The 20,189-nt window shown below is 50.1% G+C and overlaps 1 protein-coding gene across 1 annotated transcript in view; it reads right to left on the reverse strand.

Annotated features, from left to right (window-relative positions):
- The window catches only part of LOC138369154 (serine-rich adhesin for platelets-like), a 97,875-nt gene extending 81,319 nt beyond the window's left edge, over positions 1-16,556 (reverse strand). The window contains exons 1-2 of the mRNA XM_069332088.1: positions 16,492-16,556; positions 16,219-16,337 (exon numbers count right to left, since the gene is read on the reverse strand). Coding sequence (XP_069188189.1) covers positions 16,219-16,337; positions 16,492-16,556 — 184 coding nt within the window. The remainder of the gene's footprint in view (positions 1-16,218; positions 16,338-16,491) is intronic.
- Positions 16,557-20,189: the final 3,633 nt, after the last annotated feature.

Genomic DNA, 20,189 nt, shown 5'->3' on the forward strand with positions numbered 1-20,189 from the left:
CTGTTGAAGTTCAACCCGAGTAAATGCAAAGTAATGAAACTAGGCAGTGGAAACAAGAGGCCAGGCACAGGATACAGAATAGGAGATGAAGTACTTAATGAAACAGACAGAGAGAAAGATCTAGGAGTTGATATCACACCAAACCTGTCTCCTGAAGCCCACATAAAGAGAATAACGTCTGCGGCATATGCGAGGCTGGCTAACATCAGAACGGCGTTCAGGAACCTGTGTAAGGAATCATTCAGAACCTTGTACACCACATATGTAAGACCAATCCTGGAGTATGCGGCCCCAGCATGGAGCCCGTACCTTGTCAAGCACAAGACGAAGCTGGAAAAAGTCCAAAGGTATGCTACTAGACTAGTCCCAGAACTAAGAGGCATGAGTTATGAGGAAAGGCTGCGGGAAATGCACCTTACGACACTGGAAGACAGAAGAGTAAGGGGGGACATGATCACAACCTACAAAATCCTCAGGGGAATCGACCGGGTAAACAAGGATGAACTATTCAACACTGGTGGGACGCGAACAAGGGGACACAGGTGGAAGCTGAGTTCCCAAATGAGCCACAGAGACGTTAGAAAGAACTTTTTCAGTGTCAGAGTAGTTAGTAAATGGAATGCATTAGGAAGTGATGTGGTGGAGGCTGACTCCATACACAGTTTCAAATGGAGATATGATAGAGCCCAATAGGCTCAGGAATCTGTACACCAGTTGATTGACGGTTGAGAGGCGGGACCAAAGAGCCAGAGCTCAACCCCCGCAAGCACAATTAGGTGAGTACAATTAGGTGAGTACACACTCTTTCTTCGTCCTTCGCCTCATACAACCACAGGAAAAGGCCACATAGATAACATGCCACATGCCAGCGACGTCACATGACCTTAAACTCGAATAGCTGGGACTTCTCTCCCCACCTCCCTACATTTCTCCCTCCCCCACCGTCATCTCCCTCCCCACCTTACACCCCCAACGGAGGTCGCCATTTATCGAGCTCATGTTATGTCTGCAGCTCGACTCCCTCCCCACAACCACTCCCCCACTCCTCCGAGGCATCCCCCCTAACTCCATCCCCCTCCTCTCCCCCCTCTCATCCAGGACACCTCAGCTTTGGTGGGTTTTTGCGTCCCTTCCCCCCCTCCCCCTCCGTCCGCCCTATATCACATGATTAGGTTTTGTTTACAAATGGAACGTATGCAGAAGGTGTGTTTGTGGACTGTGGCTGCTGGAGAGTGGGGGTAAGGGTGAGTGTGTTGGGGAGAGAGGGTAAGGGTGAGAGCGAGTCCGTACGAGTGTGTTGGGGAGTGAGTGTGAGGGCATGTTATTCTTTACCCTGGTACATGTTCTTGTTAGGCCCTATTTAGATCATGCAGGTCAATTTTGTTCGCCCATACTGTAGAAAGGACACAATTGTCTTGAATGATTACAGACAAGCATGGCAGAGTTAACTCCAGGAATGAGAAATCTTATAAAGAGAGGTTAAAACAAAATTAATTTACATTTTCTAGAAAAGCTAGAAGAGAAATTACTGAAGTGTGCAAGTGGAGTGAGGGGAGGAAGCGTGGATTAAGGGGAGAGGGGGCGTGGATTGAGGGAGAGGGGGCGTGGATTGAGGAAAAGAGGGTGTGAAGAGAGGGGAGAGATGACTGTCATAACCCACATGCCACAGAGCCTGTTACAACCTGAGGTGTGCCTTTGCCCAGCGCAATAAATCAGTTGGACCTCAACAAACACACAATGTTGTGCTTAGGTTAGGTCTGTGTGTGTGCTCGCCTAGTTGTGCTTGCGGGGGTTGAGCTTTGGCTCTTTGGTCCCGCCTCTCAACTGTCAATCAACTGGTGTACAGGTTCCTGAGCTTCTCAAACTCCATCATGCCCATATTTGAAACTGTGTATGGAGTCAGCCTCCCTCACATCACTTCCTAATGCATTCCATTTACTAACTATTCTGACACTGAAAAAGTTCTTTCTAATGTCCCTGTGGTTTATTTGGGTACTCAGCTTCCACTTGTGTCCCCTTGTGCGTGTGCCACCCGTGTTAAATAGCCTGTCTTTATCTACCCTGTCAATTCCTCCGAGAATCTTGTACGTGGTGATCATATCCCCCCTAACTCTTCTGTCTTCTAGCGACGCGACGTTTAGTTCCCGTAGTCTCTCCTCGTAGCTCATACCTCTCAGCCCGGGTACTAGTCTGGTGGCAAACCTTTGAACTTTTTCCAGTTTGGTCTTTGACTAGATATGGACTCCATGCTGGGACTGCATACTCCAGGATTGGTCTGACATAGGTGGTATACAAAGTTCTGAATGATTCCTTGCACAAGTGTCTAAATGCCGTTCTAATGTTAGCCAACCTGGCATATGCTGCTGATGTTATCCTCTTGATATGGGCTTCAGGGGACAGGTCTGGCGTGATATCAACCCCCAGGTCTTTCTCTCTCTCTGACTCTTGAAGAATTTCATCTCCCAAATGATATCTTGTAACTGGCCTCCTAGCTCCCTACACCTATCTTCATTGCATTACATTTGCTTGGGTTAAACTCTAACAACCATTTGTTCGATCATTCCTTTAGTTTGCCTAGGTCTTCTTGAAGCCTCAAGCAGTCCTCTTCTGTTTTAATCCTTCTCATAATTTTGGCGTCGTCAGCAAACATTGAGAGGAATGAGTCTATACCCTCCGGGAGATCGTTTACGTATATCAGAAACAAGATAGGACTGAGTACAGAGCCCTGTGGGACTCCACTGGTGACTTCACGCCAATCTAAGGTCTCACCCCTCACTGTAACTCTTTGCTTCCTATTGCTTAGTGTTACGAACCCGACTCCATCGTCGGAGCATGGGGCAGCGACGTCTACCCACACCAAGAATGTAAGAAGTCGGCCACACATGCACAAACACTTAAAAATATTTCAATTAAGCTTGTTTGACATTCACCATACACTCTTCAAGAGAGGAGTTATTAATTACGAGTGTGACTGACCTCTGACCTGGCCAAAAGGGGGAGATCCATGGATGTTTACACATAAGAATCTGGAGTCTAATTCCATTGCAATGTTTGACAAGAGTATAATGAAATATTACATACTTGAAACTTTGCTGACTAAGACTAACCCAGGAATTTTTTAATCAACATACAAGATAAACCGGAGGTCATCTGGGCTGACCTCTTGGAGAAGGCTTCCCTGAGTGTGAACTCTAAGGGGGGGGGGGGAGGTCATGGGTGTTACAACGACAATGCCATCTGTGAGTCCGCTCCCGAAACCCCCCACAAAATGGACGACGCCATCTGGTGGTGGCGGTATGATACCTGCAAGAAACGCTAGATTCCTGCCCTGGTCAGCTCGATGGGTCGCTGTTGCTGACCTCTGGTGAGGTGGCGCCTAGAAAATCAGTGCCATCTATTGTGGGAGGAGTTGTATGTTTATGTCAGAGTCCGTAAGTAGTATTTCTACGTCGCCTCTGTGTCCACAGAGGCGACGGAGGGCTGCAGTGGTACGAAGACAGTCAGTCTACCCAGGACAGCCTATTATCTCTCTACTTCATTCTGCTTTACGTGAGCAGTGAGCCGCCGCCGAAGAGGAACTGAGTATTATCTGCTGTCTGCCTGTGAAGTGGCAGGGACAGAATTCGGCGTATCCCGGGACTGGCTAGAGGAGAGACGACCGACAGTGAGGTGCTACGGAGGAGTGTATCTAGCTAGTTGCAAGAAGCTCCTGCCAGGGGGTTCGCTACCCTTGTATTTGTTCGTGTAGAGGCCCAGCAGCGCGAGGCTGATGTTCTCTGCCAGCACCAGGCTGGTGAGTGATTGTGGGCGTTCACAAGGAGCACCTAGGTGAGACTGTGTATAGGCTGGCCCGTGGCTAGGGTAGACTCGTTGGTGTTTCCCAGTACTGGTTGAGGACGGTACTGTGTGTTGAGGAAACACGGAAGTTGACAAAGCTGCATTGTATGAGCATCGAGGAGCGTTTAGTGTCCTATGAGAGCGACACATGTGTATATATCAGTGCAGTAATACTTCGTTTATGATTCTATTTAAGGTAATGGGAAAGTGATAATGTGAATATATTGATAATTTATGAAGTGTCGTATTCCTTTCAACTCCCCCCTTTTGTGTTTTACTTGTATTACCAAGCCTACTCCTTGAAAGCCACTTCCGACTCGGGGTCCTACCGAGGAGCCGGTCGGCCAAGCGGACAGCACATTGGACTTATGATCCTGTGGTCCCGGGTTCGATCCCTGGCGCCGGCGAGAAACAATGGGCAGAGTTTCTTTCACCCTATGCCCCTGTTACCTAGCAGTAAAATAGGTACCTGGGTGTTAGTCAGCTGTCACGGGCTGCTTCCTGGAGGTGGAGGCCTGGTCGAGGACCGGGCCGCGGGGACACTAAAGCCCCGAAATCATCTCAAGATAACCTCAAGATAACCGACTCGGGGTCGGATAATAGTACTTTGGTTCCTCCAGCAAAGAACAAGGTTGCGACCCATCGTGGCCGTAACACTTAAGTATTCCCTTATCCACTGGAGCACTTTACCAGTTACTGCGTGTACGTGTACTCGCCTATTATACTCACCTATTTGTGCTTGGGGGGTTGAGCTCTGGCTCTTTGGTCCCGCCTCTTAACTGTCAATCAACTGGTGTACAGGTTCCTGAGCCTATTGGGCTCTATCATATCTACATTTGAAACTGTGTATGGAGTCAGCCTCCACCACATCACTGCCTAATGCATTCCATCTGTTAACTACTCTGACACTGAAAAAGTTCCTTCTAACGTCCCTGTGGCTCATGTGGGTACTCAGTTTCCACCTGTGTCCCCTTGTTCGCGTCCCACCAGTGTTGAATAGTTTATCCTTGTTTACCCGGTCGATTCCTCTGAGGATTTTGTAGGATGTGATCATGTCTCCCCTTACTCTTCTGTCTTCCAGTGTCGTAAGGTGCATTTCCCGCGCGCGCGCGCGTGTGTGTGTGTGTGTGTGTGTGTGTGTGTGTGTGTGTGTGTGTGTGTGTGTGTGTGTGTGTGTGTGTGTGTCCATGTGTGTGTGTTTTTTTAAGCGTGCCAGAATAGCATTTCACCTTTGTAAACGCTCATTACGTTCAAAAGAAAAGACCTCGAACACAGTTTATATAGGACATTCGTACATGTATGTATTTACATATGTTGGCTAGCAATGTAAAAGTACTCCAGTTCTGCAGTTAATTGCTCAATCACTCACTGAACTATATGATGAGAGAGACAGAGGAGAGCGGGACAGAGGGGCACATAGATAACTTATTTTTTATTAACACATTCAGGTACATCTGCTTTTGTGCAGCTGCCCTGGACTATATGAAGGTGGGGAGGGAGTTCTCGGCCATATCACCTTAGGATGATGATTTTCGGGGCTCAGCGACCCCGCGGCCCGGTCCTCGACCAGCTAGGCCTCCTATGGGCGACCCAACCATCACCGCTGATTGGTGCCGGGAGAAAGCCTACACTTACGACCTCACCTCGACACCTTTACACTCTCTACCACCGCACTTCCCACGAGATGCTGTTCAGCTTTAAAAAAATAGAAATAAAAAAAGTGCTTTTAAAGTATCCGTGTTTTTTTTTTCATTCTGTCATAACTCTTGATGACTATATATGCTGTTGTTGGTTAAATAACATTTGTAATTGTTAGTGTAATTGTCGTCGCGTCGTTACTTATACTGTATAGTTATTATTCTGATCACGCATTTACCACTAATGTTAAGTTGCAAATGTTTTAAGAGGCGTTTTACCAGCCTTATTTCGTCTCCTTGGTTAGGAAAGTTTATGAAGCTTTCTTTACTAGTCCTAGGGTAATTAGAATGTTATTAGAATGACTAGAATGTTACTAGTTTCTAACATTCACGAAGCAGTTACACAAGTACTTATGAACGTGTACATCTTTTCTCAATCTTTGACGGCTTTGGTTACATTTATTAAATAGTTTACAAGCATGAGAACTTGCTAATCAACTGTTGTTATTGTTACAAACAGCCTCCTGGTGCTTCCGAGCTCATTAACTGTTTAATAATTGTAACCAAAGCCGCCAAAGATTTCCGTCTATCCAACAGAGACAGTTAGTGAGCTACTAAAATACACTAGTAATTTACTGAACACTCAACCTCAAGGTACCTTGCCTTGAGGATACCTTGAGATGATTTCGGGGCTCAGCGACCCCGCGGCCCGGTCGTCAACCAGGCCTCCGCCTTACTAGACTGGTCAACCGTAGGTGACTGAAATGTTTTTGCAAGCTTAGTTTATAATAACAAAACATATATACATTACAAAACCGTTGCATTACATAATAAATCTTTGAGAGGTGCATAATATGTAAATTAAATAAATATTATATATTATATATATTTATATATATATTATATATATATATGTACCAGCTGTGGTTCGCTACAGCTATATTTAATCTTAAGAGTTAAATAAGTAGAGATTAAATAAGAAGCCATGAAAATAAAATGTGGTTGAACTTTTGAAGTGTAGGAAAAAAAGATAACAAAAACTCTGGGCGACTCCATACAATCACCAGCCCAGGCTCCTCCCAGGCTCCTCCTCCCAGGCTCCTCCTCCCAGGCTCCTCCCAGGCTCCTCCCAGGCTCCTCCTCCCAGGCTCCTCCTCCCAGGCTCCTCCCAGGCTCCTCCCAGGCTCCTCCCAGACTCCTCCCAGGCTCCTCCTCCCAGGCTCCTCCCAGGTTATTACGAACACACACATATCCTCTCAGGCTCTTACAGACTCTCTCAGGCTCTTACAGACTCTCTCAGGCTCTCACAAACTATCTTAGGCTCTTACAGACCATCTCAGGCACTTACAGACCATCTCAGGCTCTCACAGACCATCACAGGCTCTGACCCTCTCAGGCTTTCACAGGCCCTCTCAGGCTCTTACAGACCATCTTAGGCTCTTACAGACCATCTCAGGCTCTTACAGACCATCTCAGGTTCTTACAGACATTCACACATTGACTGTCGAGAGGCGGGGCCAAAGAGCCAAGGCTCAACCCCGCAAGTACAACTAGTTGAATATAACTAGGTGAGTACACATCCACGCTCCTAGCCAGACCCTCCCAGCCAGACCCCTCCCAGCCAGACCCCTCCCAGCCAGACCCCTCCCAGCCAGATCCCTCCCAGCCCGACCCCTCCCAGCCCGACCCCTCCCAGCCAGACCCCTCCCAGCCAGATCCTCCCAGCCAGATCCTCCCAGCCAGACCCCTCCCAGCCAGACCCCTCCCAGCCAGACCCCTCCCAGCCAGACCCCTCCCAGCCAGATCCTCCCAGCCAGACCCTCCCAGCCAGACCCTACCAGGCAGACCCAGCCAGACCCTCCCAGCCAGACCCAGCCAGACCCTCCCAGCCAGACCCTCCCAGCCAGACCCTCCCAGCCAGACCCTACCAGGCAGACCCAGCCAGACCCTACCAAGCAGATCCAGCCAGACCCTCCCAGCCAGACCCTACCAGGCAGACCCTCCCAGCCAGACCCTACCAGGCAGACCCAGCCAGACCCTACCAAGCAGACCCAGCCAGACCCTACCAGGCAGACCCAGTCAGACCCTCCCAGCCAGACCCTCCCAGGCAGACCCAGCCAGACCCTCCCAGCCAGACCCTCCCAGGCAGACCCTCCCTGCCAGACCCTCCTAGCCAGACCCTCCCTGCCAGACCCTCCCAGCCAGACCCTCCCAGCCAGGACCCTCCCAGCCAGACCCTCCCAGCCAGACCCAGCCAGACCCTCCCAGCCAAACCCTCCCAGCCAGACCCTACCAGGCAGACCCAGCCAGACCCAACCAGACCCTCCCAGCCAGACCCTCCCAGACAGACCCTCCCAGCTAGACCCTCCCAGCCAGACCCTCCCAGGCAGACCCAGCCAGACCCTACCAGGCAGACCCTCCCAGCCAGACCCCTCCCAGCCAGACCCAGCCAGACCCTCCCAGCCAGACCCTACCAGGCAGACCCAGCCAGACCCAGCCAGACCCTCCCAGCCAGACCCTCCCAGGCAGACCCTCCCAGCCAGACCCTCCCAGCCAGACCCTCCCAGGCAGACCCAGCCAGACCCTACCAGGCAGACCCTCCCAGCCAGACCCCTCCCAGCCAGACCCCTCCCAGCCAGACCCAGCCAGACCCTCCCAGGCAGACCCTACCAGGCAGACCCTACCAGGCAGACCCTACCAGGCAGACCCTCCCAGCCAGACCCTACCAGGCAGACCCAGCCAGACCCTACCAGGCAGACCCAGCCAGACCCTACCAGGCAGACCCTCCCAGCCAGACCCTACCAGGCAGACCCAGCCAGACCCTACCAGGCAGACCCTCCCAGCCAGACCCCTCCCAGCCAGACCCTCCCAGCCAGACCCAGCCAGACCCTACCAGGCAGACCCTCCCAGGCAGACCCTCCCAGCCAGACCCTCCCAGCCAGACCCTACCAGCCAGACCCTCCCAGCCAGACCCTACCAGGCAGACCCAGCCAGACCCTCCCAGCCAGACCCTACCAGGCAGACCCTCCCTGCCAGACCCAGCCAGACCCTCCCAGCCAGACCCAGCCAGACCCTCCCAGCCAGACCCTCCCAGCCAGACCCTCCCAGCCAGACCCTACCAGGCAGACCCAGCCAGACCCTACCAAGCAGATCCAGCCAGACCCTCCCAGCCAGACCCTACCAGGCAGACCCTCCCAGCCAGACCCTACCAGGCAGACCCAGCCAGACCCTACCAAGCAGACCCAGCCAGACCCTACCAGGCAGACCCAGTCAGACCCTCCCAGCCAGACCCTCCCAGCCAGACCCTCCCAGCCAGACCCAGCCAGACCCTCCCAGCCAGACCCTCCCAGGCAGACCCTCCCTGCCAGACCCTCCCTGCCAGACCCTCCCAGCCAGACCCTCCCAGCCAGACCCTCCCAGCCAGGACCCTCCCAGCCAGACCCTCCCAGCCAGACCCAGCCAGACCCTCCCAGCCAAACCCTCCCAGCCAGACCCTACCAGGCAGACCCAGCCAGACCCAGCCAGACCCTCCCAGCCAGACCCAGCCAGACCCTACCAGGCAGACCCTCCCAGCCAGACCCCTCCCAGCCAGACCCCTCCCAGCCAGACCCAGCCAGACCCTCCCAGGCAGACCCTACCAGGCAGACCCTCCCAGCCAGACCCTACCAGGCAGACCCAGCCAGACCCTACCAGGCAGACCCAGCCAGACCCTACCAGGCAGACCCAGCCAGACCCTACCAGGCAGACCCAGCCAGACCCTACCAGGCAGACCCTCCCAGCCAGACCCTACCAGGCAGACCCAGCCAGACCCTACCAGGCAGACCCTCCCAGCCAGACCCCTCCCAGCCAGACCCTCCCAGCCAGACCCTCCCAGCCAGACCCAGCCAGACCCTCCCAGGCAGACCCTCCCAGCCAGACCCTCCCAGCCAGACCCTCCCAGCCAGACCCTACCAGCCAGACCCTCCCAGCCAGACCCTACCAGGCAGACCCAGCCAGACCCTCCCAGCCAGACCCTACCAGGCAGACCCTCCCTGCCAGACCCTACCAGGCAGACCCTCCCAGCCAGACCCTCCCAGCCAGGACCCTCCCAGCCAGGACCCAGCCAGACCCAGCCAGACCCTCCCAGCCAGACCCCTCCCAGCCAGACCCAGCCAGACCCTCCCAGCCAGACCCTCAACAGCCAGACCCTCAACAGCCAGACCCTCAACAGCCAGACCCTCAACAGCCAGACCCTCCCAGCCAGACCCTCCCAGCCAGACCCTTCCAGCCAGACCCTCCCAGCCAGACCCTCCCAGCCAGACCCTCCCAGCCAGACCCTCCCAACCAGACCCTCCCAGCCAGACCCTCCCAACCAGACCCTCCCAGCCAGACCCTCTCAGCCAGACCCTCCCAGCCACACCCAGCCAGACCCTCCCAGCCAGACCCTCTCAGCCAGACCCCCCCAGCCAGACCCAGCCAGACCCTCCCAGCCAGACCCTCCCAGCCACACCCTCAACAGCCACACCCTCAACAGCCAGACCCTCAACAGCCACACCCTACCAGCCACACCCCTCCCAGCCAGACCCCTCCCAGCCAGACCCTCCCAGCCAGACCCTCCCAGCCAGACCCTCAACAGCCAGACCCTCCCAGCCAGACCCTCTCAGCCAGACCCAAAGCCAATAAACATCGTAATAACATCCACGAATACACCTCTTTAAACCTCTTCTTTTTTGTATATATATTTTTTGTTTACAAAGATGAACTACCTGCATCATCTTGTATACAAAAAAAAATAAAATAAAATAAAAAATACAATATATGGGGTGGAAGATATGCAGGTAAGGAGGAAGTCAAGATCGTGTAACCATCTTAGATGTGCAAGTCAATACAGGCTAAGGTCCTCCCTTCATCAATACGGCAGACAGGGCCGTTTAATTTACCTCATGTTTCAAATTAGGATCTTTTTTCTTTTTTGTGGTGTATGAAGGGGTTTTTGACCAGCGATGAATCACGTTGCAATGTGATCATTAGACGCAGGACCGCCGGGCTCCTCTGTAATCTCTCGGGTTCCTGCAGTTATGTGCATCGTTGCAATTCTGGGCCAGTACGGTGGTTTAGTGCGGGGGGGGGGGGGAGAACCCCGCCCCCTCTACCCCCCTTCTACACCTCTGCGTAACGAACGCACGAAGTAATGATCGTTATCACGAACGCCGCCGACGATGTCGTGTAGGGGGCGTATATACGCATAAGGGTTCTCACATATGACGACCGGTATGTATATACACGCACGCACATAGACACACGCACGCACGCACGCACGCACGCACGCACGCACGCACACACACACACACACACACACACACACACACACACACACACACACACACACGTACATAATGCTCGAATTATGATTAATAAACAAGAAGTATGGGAGCCATTGCTGAAAGGCGGAGCCCAGCAGCTAAGGCAAAACCTGCAGTGTCGAGTGAGTGTCGAGAGCTAGCTACATGTGTAGCTAGCTGTATGTGTACCCTATACGTCCTAAACTATGTGTACCCTATACGTTCCCTATACGTCCTAGACGTATAGGACGAACCCTATACGTCCTAAACTATAGCTAGCTACATGTGTAGCTAGCACTCAGCTCTCACGCAAGTGGGAGTGCTGCAAGGAAAGCGAACAGCACATAACAGGGCAGCTAAACAACACAATACAGTGTGAGAAAAGTCGTCAGTGTTACGATACGTTACTAACGAGGACCCTCAGAGGCCCCTACTGATGTATGTCAATCATCTCACAGAGAGCGATAAATTCCTTTCTCACAATGTTTGATTACATAAGATTTTATAACAAGATCAACACAAAGCGAAATGGCAATGAACAAAAAGACAGGTAGACTGCAAGAATAGTCTAACAAGTGGCTGCGAACGTTTAACTCCAGAAAGTGCAATGTAATAAAGATGAATGCTGAGGACAGGAGGTCGAACGTCCTCCAAAAGAAAAGAAAACCAAATGAGAAACGCAAGATCAGAAAATGGCAGAAACAGGGCATAGAATGAACCAAATCTGGCCTCAGAAAGTAAATGATTGATAAAATTAAGCCACCCAAGAGGTGGCACGGGCATGAATAGCCCGTAATGAAAGTAGAAACACGGGGAAATAGTGGAGCATACTAGGTCAACAATGAAATATAGAGGAGCACTACAGAGGGAGATAACAGAGCTACCCAGCCTAACGTGGCATCTACACAAACTAATAGGCAAGAGTGACTGGTTCACCATACCCTCATTAGATACATAAATGCAGGCAAATGAGCAAATACTCACTACGGGCTCACCATAGCCCCCCATGCTACTTGCCCCGCTCCTGTGCCAGGTAAGTTACGGGCTCACCATAGCCGCCCCCCCCCCCCCATGCTACTTGCCCCGCTCCTGTGCCAGGTAGGTTACGGGCTCACCATAGCCCGTGCTACTTGGAACGTGTTCCGAGTAGCTGAATCTATAACAACAACAACGAGGAAATACTCATCGGGGATGGAAGGGGTGCGCATCTCAGTTGTCAGGAGCAGCATACAAGAGTAATGTTCACAAGATTGCAGCTGGAGTTGCTAATCAAGGATTAAAGGTACAGGAAAGAGTGGCAGAAGTGCCACCACAAGTGATCGCAATAACATAAACGAAACTAACAAGCTTTATAGGGAAATGTCTTCTTCCCAAGAAGTTATCAGAGTAATCACGAGAGATTAAAACTGACAGACGTGGCAGACTTCTTAAAGCAACATGTCACAACACCAACAAGAGTAAGAGGAAACGATCTCCCAGCAACATTAGGCTGGTAGATCGGAAGGAAGCCACCTTTAAGGCCCAATTCAACTTCGAAAGTCTGAATCAAGTCTGAGAAAGTCTGAGTTAAGTTGAGACGCTACATATACGAGGCTACTAAGTGGGGCATAAAGAGCTAAAACTTCACTCCCCTGTAGGCACCGATAGGTAAATACTGATGGGGTAAGTACAGCGACCGAATATCATCAGCAGGACATGCAACGTAAATCTTAATAACTACCTACAAAGACGTGGACAGGGAGCCGGTCACATCTCTGTATATCACATATGTCAGACCAATTCTATAAGAAGCAAATCTAGCTGGAGTCTGCATCTCGTAAAACAGAAAAACTGGACAAGTACCAGAGGTAAGAGGTAAGAGTTAAGAGGAAAGACTTGATCATCACACACACAGACACAAATCAAAGGTAATTTAGAGGGGTAAATCAGGACCATCTTGACAGGTGCTGCACACGAGCAAGGGAACACAGGTGGACCAAAAAGCCTCGAATTAAGCCAAGATCTAAATTTTCCTCTCTCTCTCTCTCTCTCTCTCTCTGTTCCTCATTTTCTCCATCCTCTCACATCCCACATCTATCCTCCCCTACACACACACAAAACTCTCACACGCACACGCGAGAGGCGCGACCCAAGAGCCGCAGCTAATCGCCTGCAAATACGCCCAGGTGAATACAACTAGGTGAGTACCAACACCCACCGCATGTTATCTCTATAATCTAAAATATAATTTAATCCCCGCTGAAGAGATGACTGGTCTATAATTAAACGGGTATACGCCTTCCAGATGCAACTACCTACACACGCAAGACGCACGCACGCACTTGCACACACATCTGGGAGTTAGAAAGCTGTTGTGGGTTGCATCTTGGGGATGGTCATTGCCTGGTTATGAGGATATAATAGATAAACTAGATCGGGAGTCATTTCATTAGAAAACCGGCGATTGGAAACACAAAGTCCAAAAACTACACACACACACACACACACACACACACACACACACACACACAGGTTAGCCAGGTTGGCTAACATAAGAACGGCCTTTGGAAACTTGTGTAAGGAATCTTTCAGAACATTATATATCACATATGTCAGACCAATCCTGGAGTATGCGGCTCCTGCATGGAGTCCATATCTAGTCAAGCATAAGACTAAACTGGAAAAGGTTCAAAGGTTTGCCACCAGACTAGTACCCGAGCTGAGAGGTATGAGCTACGAGGAGAGACTACGGGAATTAAACCTCACTTCGTTGGAAGACAGACGAGTTAGGGGGGACATGATCACCACATTCAAGATTCTCAAGGGAATCGACAGGGTTGATAAAGACAGGCTATTTAACACAAGGGGCACACGAACTAGGGGACGGGAGACATCTCCCGTCACGCAGGGTGCAGTCGCACCTCCACAGATCTCCAGTATCAGCTCTTGATACTGGTAATGGCTCAAAAGGGCCACCACTTACGGGCTATTCATGCCCGTGTCACCTCTTGGGTGGTTTAATCTTTATCTTCTATCGAACTAGGGGACACAGGTGGAAACTGAGTGCCCAAATGAGCCACAGAGATATTAGAAAGAACTTTTTTAGTGTCAGAGTGGTTGACAAATGGAATGCATTAGGAAGTAATGTGGTGGAGGCTGACTCCATACACAGTTTCAAGTGTAGATATGATAGAGCCCAGTAGGCTCAGGAACCTGTACACCAGTTGATTGACGGTTGAGAGGCGGGACCAAAGAGCCAGAGCTCAACCCCCGCAAGCACAACCAGGTGAGTACACACACACACACACACACACACACACACACACACACACACACGGGAAATTACGAGGAGATAAGGACATTCCTAATAGAAATACCACGGGGCAACAGAGCTCAGAGGAAAAGCTGCACAAGATATGATGGACTATGATATGATGCAGCAAACAAGTTTGTCCCAGTTCAAAAGGGGGAAAAAACGAAATACAAAGGAGGAACCCACGGCGTAATCAGGGATGTAAGCTGCCAAAGCAACTCAGTACAAGAGCATGGAGAGACTGCAGGAATAACAGAAGACCAGAGAGCAGAGGAAGATACCAGAGTTCCAGCACTGAATACCTAAGTGTGAGAGAAGAAGCAGAGAGCCAGTATGAAAATGATGTATCCAATAAAGCAAAGACAAAGCAAATGACTTCACAGCCACATCAGGAGGAAAATTACAGTGAAGGAACAGGAGGTGACACAAAGAATAGGGGCAGACAGGTTCACTGAGAATGACACCAAGGTGTGTGAGGAATTCGACAAGAAATTTCAGGAGGCCTTCACAATACAGCAAGGAGAAGTTCCTGAACTAAGAGAGGAGGCATTTAAACAGACGCCCCTGAAGGAATTTAAGATTACCAGTGGTGAGGTAAGGCAGCATCTGCAGGAACTAGATAAGACAAAGGCTGTTGGCCTTGACGTTATCTTACCATGGATACTAAAAAGAGGGAGCAAAAGCACTATTCTTGTTACTCTCTTTGGTATTTAATAGGTCAATGGTAACAGAGAACTACCAGAAAGTTGGATGAAAGCTAATGTAGTCCCAGAGCCAGTGTCCCTAACTTGTATACCATGCAAGGTAATTGAGAAGATTGTGAAAACTAGAAGAACACTTGGAGAGAAGAAGAACTTTATAACACATCACCAGCATGGGTTCAGGGACACTAAATCTTGCTTCGCAGGTTTAATAGAATTTTACGGCCAGGCGACAATACTTAGATATGGAGAAGGGTGGACAGACTGCATATTTTAGGGTTTCCAGAAAACTTTTTACATTAGGAGTAAGATTGAGAGCAAGTGGCTACAAAAGCAAGTGGCTACAAAAAAAAAAAGACAAACTGAAAGTATAGACCAACAAATGGCTATTAGAATTTCTCCAGTAAATGTAACGTAATGAAGTTGGGTGGAGGAATCAGGCCAGACACAAGGCGCCAAATGGAAGTCGAAATCCTCCATGAAATGGATAAAAAAAGATCTAGGAATTAATATTACACTAAAATGTGTTTACCAAAGCCTACATATAGAGAATATCATCAGCGGCGCATGCGAGGCTGGCAAACATCCGAACTGCCAATATAAAGGAAGGAATCATTTAGAACCTTATATACAACATATGGCAGACCAATCCTAGAGTAATGTGCTCCAGCCTGGAGTCCATACCAAGTCAGTTATAAGACGAGGTTGGAGAAGGTTTAAAGGTATGCCACTAGATTACTGCTAGAACAACGAGGCTTGAGTTACGAGGAACTGAACTTCACGTCGCTGGAAGACAGAAGAGTTAGAGGGAAACATAAGTTCCACATTCTCAATGGAATTGTTAGCATAGGTAAATCACACTATTTAGCACGGGTGATATACTCGCACAAGGAAACAGAGAACTACTGTGTAACCTACTGTGAACTACTGGGGAAGGAGGAAGACAAGGAGAAGTAAAACTTAGTTTTACTAAGTAAAACTTAGTTTTACTAAGTTTAACCTAAGTTTTACTAAGTTAAACTTAGTTTTACTAAGTTTTACTGTTAAACTTAGTAAACTTGTACTGTTAAACTTGGCAAAACTTAAGTAAAACTTCGTTTTACTAAGTTTTAGTTTACCCAAATGAAAACTAAGTTTTAGTATACCCAAATGAGTCACAGAAAGCTACTACTTTTAGCGTCAAAGTAGCTCTAGTAGGTGATGGCTGGAGACAGACTCCAGACACAGTTTCATATGTAGATCTGATAGAACCCCAGTAGGCTCAGGAACCCGTACACCCGTTGACTGAGATGAAAGGCGGGACCAAAGAGCCGAAGCTCAACCCCTCCCCCGTGCAGGTACAATTAGGTGAGCACACACACACACACACACACACACACACACACACACACACACACACCTTTCTGAGAACAGGAGGATGAGGAACTCACCCTTAGGGAGGCAAAAGCACTTCACACCTTCGTCCACAACGTCATAAGAGCTATTGAGGAAGCGCGCCGCCGCCAGAAAGTGGGCACCGGGCATGTTGCCGGCGGCAGCTATATACCGACTGGGTATCGGTATTCACGTTGCATATAGACCGCTAAATGGGTATGGTTAGGTCATGCCTCTGTCCGCGTTAACCACCTTACCTCTTCTACCTGCCTGCCCTTCCCCCCAATCCTTACCCCCCCCCCTCTCTCTCTCTCTCATCTCACCCATACCTTTTTTCTTCATTCTTCGTGTCTCGTTCCCTTATATTCTCCTCGTACCTCAGTCTCTCACCCATTCCCTCCAGATGAGGTACGCAGCCAATTCCTACCTCAGATGGTTCGCGTAACACGCCATTTCTAACTGTTAAAACTGTGTATATGTGAGTTTAGGCTGTACCAGGTTATGAAAGGTTAGGTTAGGCTGTAATAGCTTAGCCTTTCTTAGGTTAACGTTGATGGGATAGGCTAAGTTTAATTGAGACATGCTACGTTTGATGGGGACATGCTAGGCTTGGCTGGGACATGCTAGGCTTGGCTGGGACATGCTAGGCTTGGCTGGGACATGCTAGGCTTGGCTGGGACATGCTAGGCTTGGCTGGGATATACTAAGTAGGTTTAATACAAAAAACAAACCCATGGACGAACCCTCTTATGTACGAAGTGACTCGTATTGTCTCAGACCAGACATTATCCGAAGGGGAGGAGGAGGAGGAGGGGGGGGGGGGGTAAAAGAGAGAGAGAGAGAAAGAGGGGAGAAAAGATGGGAGAAGTAAGGGATAGATGGGGTAGGTAGGTGGGGGGTAGATAATGATGGTTGGAGATAAAGAGAGACGTTGGTGTTGATGCTGGTCTCTAGCTCCATTAGTCTCATGGCACCATAATCTGACACCATTATCCATTGGTGTCAGGTACACCATTATCCTCCCCTATTAACATTCCCTCTTGACTTTCCGCTGCATTACTACTATTACACCCTTTGGCAATGAGGAGGAGGAGGAGAAGGAAGGCAAAGAGGAGGAGGAGAGAGACACGAAGGAGGAGGAGAAGTGGCTATATCAGTCACTGGTTCCTTCCTTCATGTTCGCCCCCCCCCCCCCCCCACCAGTACATAGGAGACCACCGTGTAAATCGATAAAGGGAGGACCGTGTTGGCAGCCTGGGCCCAGGAGCTGGACCCAGGAGGGCTGCTGGTGGTCAGTGAGGAAAGGTGTGTGTGTGTCTGTGTGTTTTAGCTCCTGGTCTCCTGCATCTTAACTTTTTCAAACATTTTTCTCCGTCTTTTCTCATCTTTTAGTGTTGGCGTAAACAGGTAAGAAGTTGGGAAGGAAGAAAATCAAAGGGAAAATAGCAAGACAAAGGAGATGGAGGAAATATGAGGACAATATACGCCTCCCTCCAAACAATCTATCTCCTGGCCTCCATCTAGCTTCCAAACACCATTGTCATCCATCTTCATTTCTCCAATCCGATTCACCCTCTTTCAGCCTCTCTATTAGGCCCTCCTAATTCTCGACCCCTCCACCTCCTCCCTGCCCTCTCCCTCATAAGATCTACTCTCTCCCTCTTTATAAACCTCTCTATCCCCTTTTCCTTCCCTCTTCTCTCTACCATATCCATACTGTTCTCAAAGGAAAACATGATTAACACCTCCAATAAGAGCGAGAGCTGTCTGGCTCAGCCAATCGCTGTGTGTGTGTGTGTGTGTGTCAACAATTGTCCCAACCAATCGGAGGACACAACGCAAAGACTGGCGTTCACTCAATTGTTCAATGTTCCACCGCAAGCTCGAAAACAGAAGATGTTTGTCGCCATCTTAGATGTCCTTCGTAATGTCGATTAGAATTTCTTATTATTATTATTATCTTAACAGAATTCCTTCCTACCTGGTGGCTGAGAGATACACGCTCTGGGTTTGTAATGGAGCTACAGGGTACTTAATTCAACTACATCTACGTCGAATGTTGGCATTAGGGTCCATCATCTACGACGTGTATAAACTTGTATTAAAAACCTCTAAAATTACAACAGAAACTGGGTGTAAAATAAATATGGTTGTCTTCGCCTTTAAATGTAGTTATACGTTACTGTTAGAGCAAACAGCCTTAAACAGCTGTTGTATACGTCACAGATGTACAATGTTGTTGTTTCTTGGGGTGTTTGTTTACATCAATTACCGTCTCTGTCCTGTCTCTCTCTCTCTCTCTCTCTCTCTCTCTCTCTCTCTCTCTCTCTCTCTCTCTCTCTCTCTCTCTCTCTCTCTCTCTCTCTCTCTCTCTCTCGTCTCCTGTCTCTACTTCTTCCCGTTTCTCCTGTCTACCTCACTTTCTATGACTATGTGTGTTTTCCCTTCAACATGTTGCTCCGTCACTCCTTGTGTGTGTGTATGTGTGCGGCTGGCACTCTCTCCAGCTCAGAGTTGTGATGAGCTGGAGAAGTCCAAATTAGAAGCTTGTTTTTTTTTTAAATAATTGCCGGGTTAAGGACAACAGATGGATGGGTGACCGGTAGGGATTGTTTCATAGTAAGGCGACCGGTGCATGAACATTACCCCTTTGAAATAAAGGAGGGGTGATGGGGGGGGGGGGGAGGGAGGAAAAGGGCTCTGATGTTGCACTGTTGCAAGGTCTCAGCTTAATTGTGCAACAGAGGATTATTAATTAGTTCTGGAAAAGCTCAACATATTCTTAATCTCCAACTTAACCCCTCATATTCTCCTCATCCTCTCCGAGTCCTCATTTCCCGTCTCCACCCTCACACTGCTCTCCTCTCCCCCCTCTGTAACAATTCCCTACCTTCCTTCATGCACCCCCTCCCCCTCTCTCTCTCTCTCTCTCTCTCTCTCTCTCTCTGCCGACCAATTCCCTCCCTCACACCTCACACCGCCCTCACAGCCTGTAGGGAGGCGTGTGTGGCAGTCGTGCAGGGGCGTCACCCTCCCCAGCCGCCCCTACACACACACACACACACACACACACACACACACACACACACACAAGACCCGGCACCAATCACCATGGGTCTAATTGCTTGTGATTACTCTAAAACCTCCCACTTAGGTGTGGTATCATCAGCTGAATTACAGACAAACCCAAGTGATTTATAAGACAATTCTATAATACTAAGAAAACAGAGGTGTTGAATACCTCTCTCCCACTCGGCGAACTCTTCCCATTAGCGGCTATCGCCAGTCAATATCTTTCCCTTTGCGATAGCGATAACGAGGGAAATACCGTAGCGCTGAAGGGTACTTGGAGGCGGCCTGGCCCGAGTCGTGCTTACAATGACCCGTATTACAGGTCCAGCCCGCCACCTCGGGGTGTTTGTGGACGGGGCGCTGCCCGCAGGGGCTGCACGATAGTCGGCTTCTCTCGCTGCCATTTAAGTTGGGTAATGTATGTTCCGGAGCTTCCCAGGAGGCTCTCATCTCTCGTGGGGCACGCCAGGAGGCTCTCATCTCTCGTGGGGCACGCCAGGAGGCTCTCATCTCTCGTGGGGCACGCCAGGAGGCTCTCATCTCTCGTGGGGCACGCCAGGAGGCTCTCATCTCTCGTAGGGCACGCCAGGAGGCTCTCATCTCTCGTAGGGCACGCCAGGAGGCTCTCATCTTCCGTAGGGCACGCCAGGAGGCTCTCATCTTCCGTAGGGCACGCCAGGAGGCTCTCATCTTCCGTAGGGCACGCCAGGAGGCTCTCATCTTCCGTAGGGCACGCCAGGAGGCTCTCATCTTCCGTAGGGCACGCCAGGAGGCTCTCATCTCTCGTGGGGCACTCCAGGAGGCTCTCATCTTCCGTAGGGCACGTCAGGAGGCTCTCATCTCTCGTGGGGCACTCCAGGAGGCTCTCATCTCTCGTGGGGCACTCCAGGAGGCTCTCATCTCTCGTGGGGCACTCCAGGAGGCTCTCATCTTCCGTAGGGCACGCCAGGAGGCT

This window comes from Procambarus clarkii, chromosome 27 (assembly GCF_040958095.1).
Source record: "Procambarus clarkii isolate CNS0578487 chromosome 27, FALCON_Pclarkii_2.0, whole genome shotgun sequence".
Lineage (NCBI taxonomy): Eukaryota > Metazoa > Arthropoda > Malacostraca > Decapoda > Cambaridae > Procambarus > Procambarus clarkii.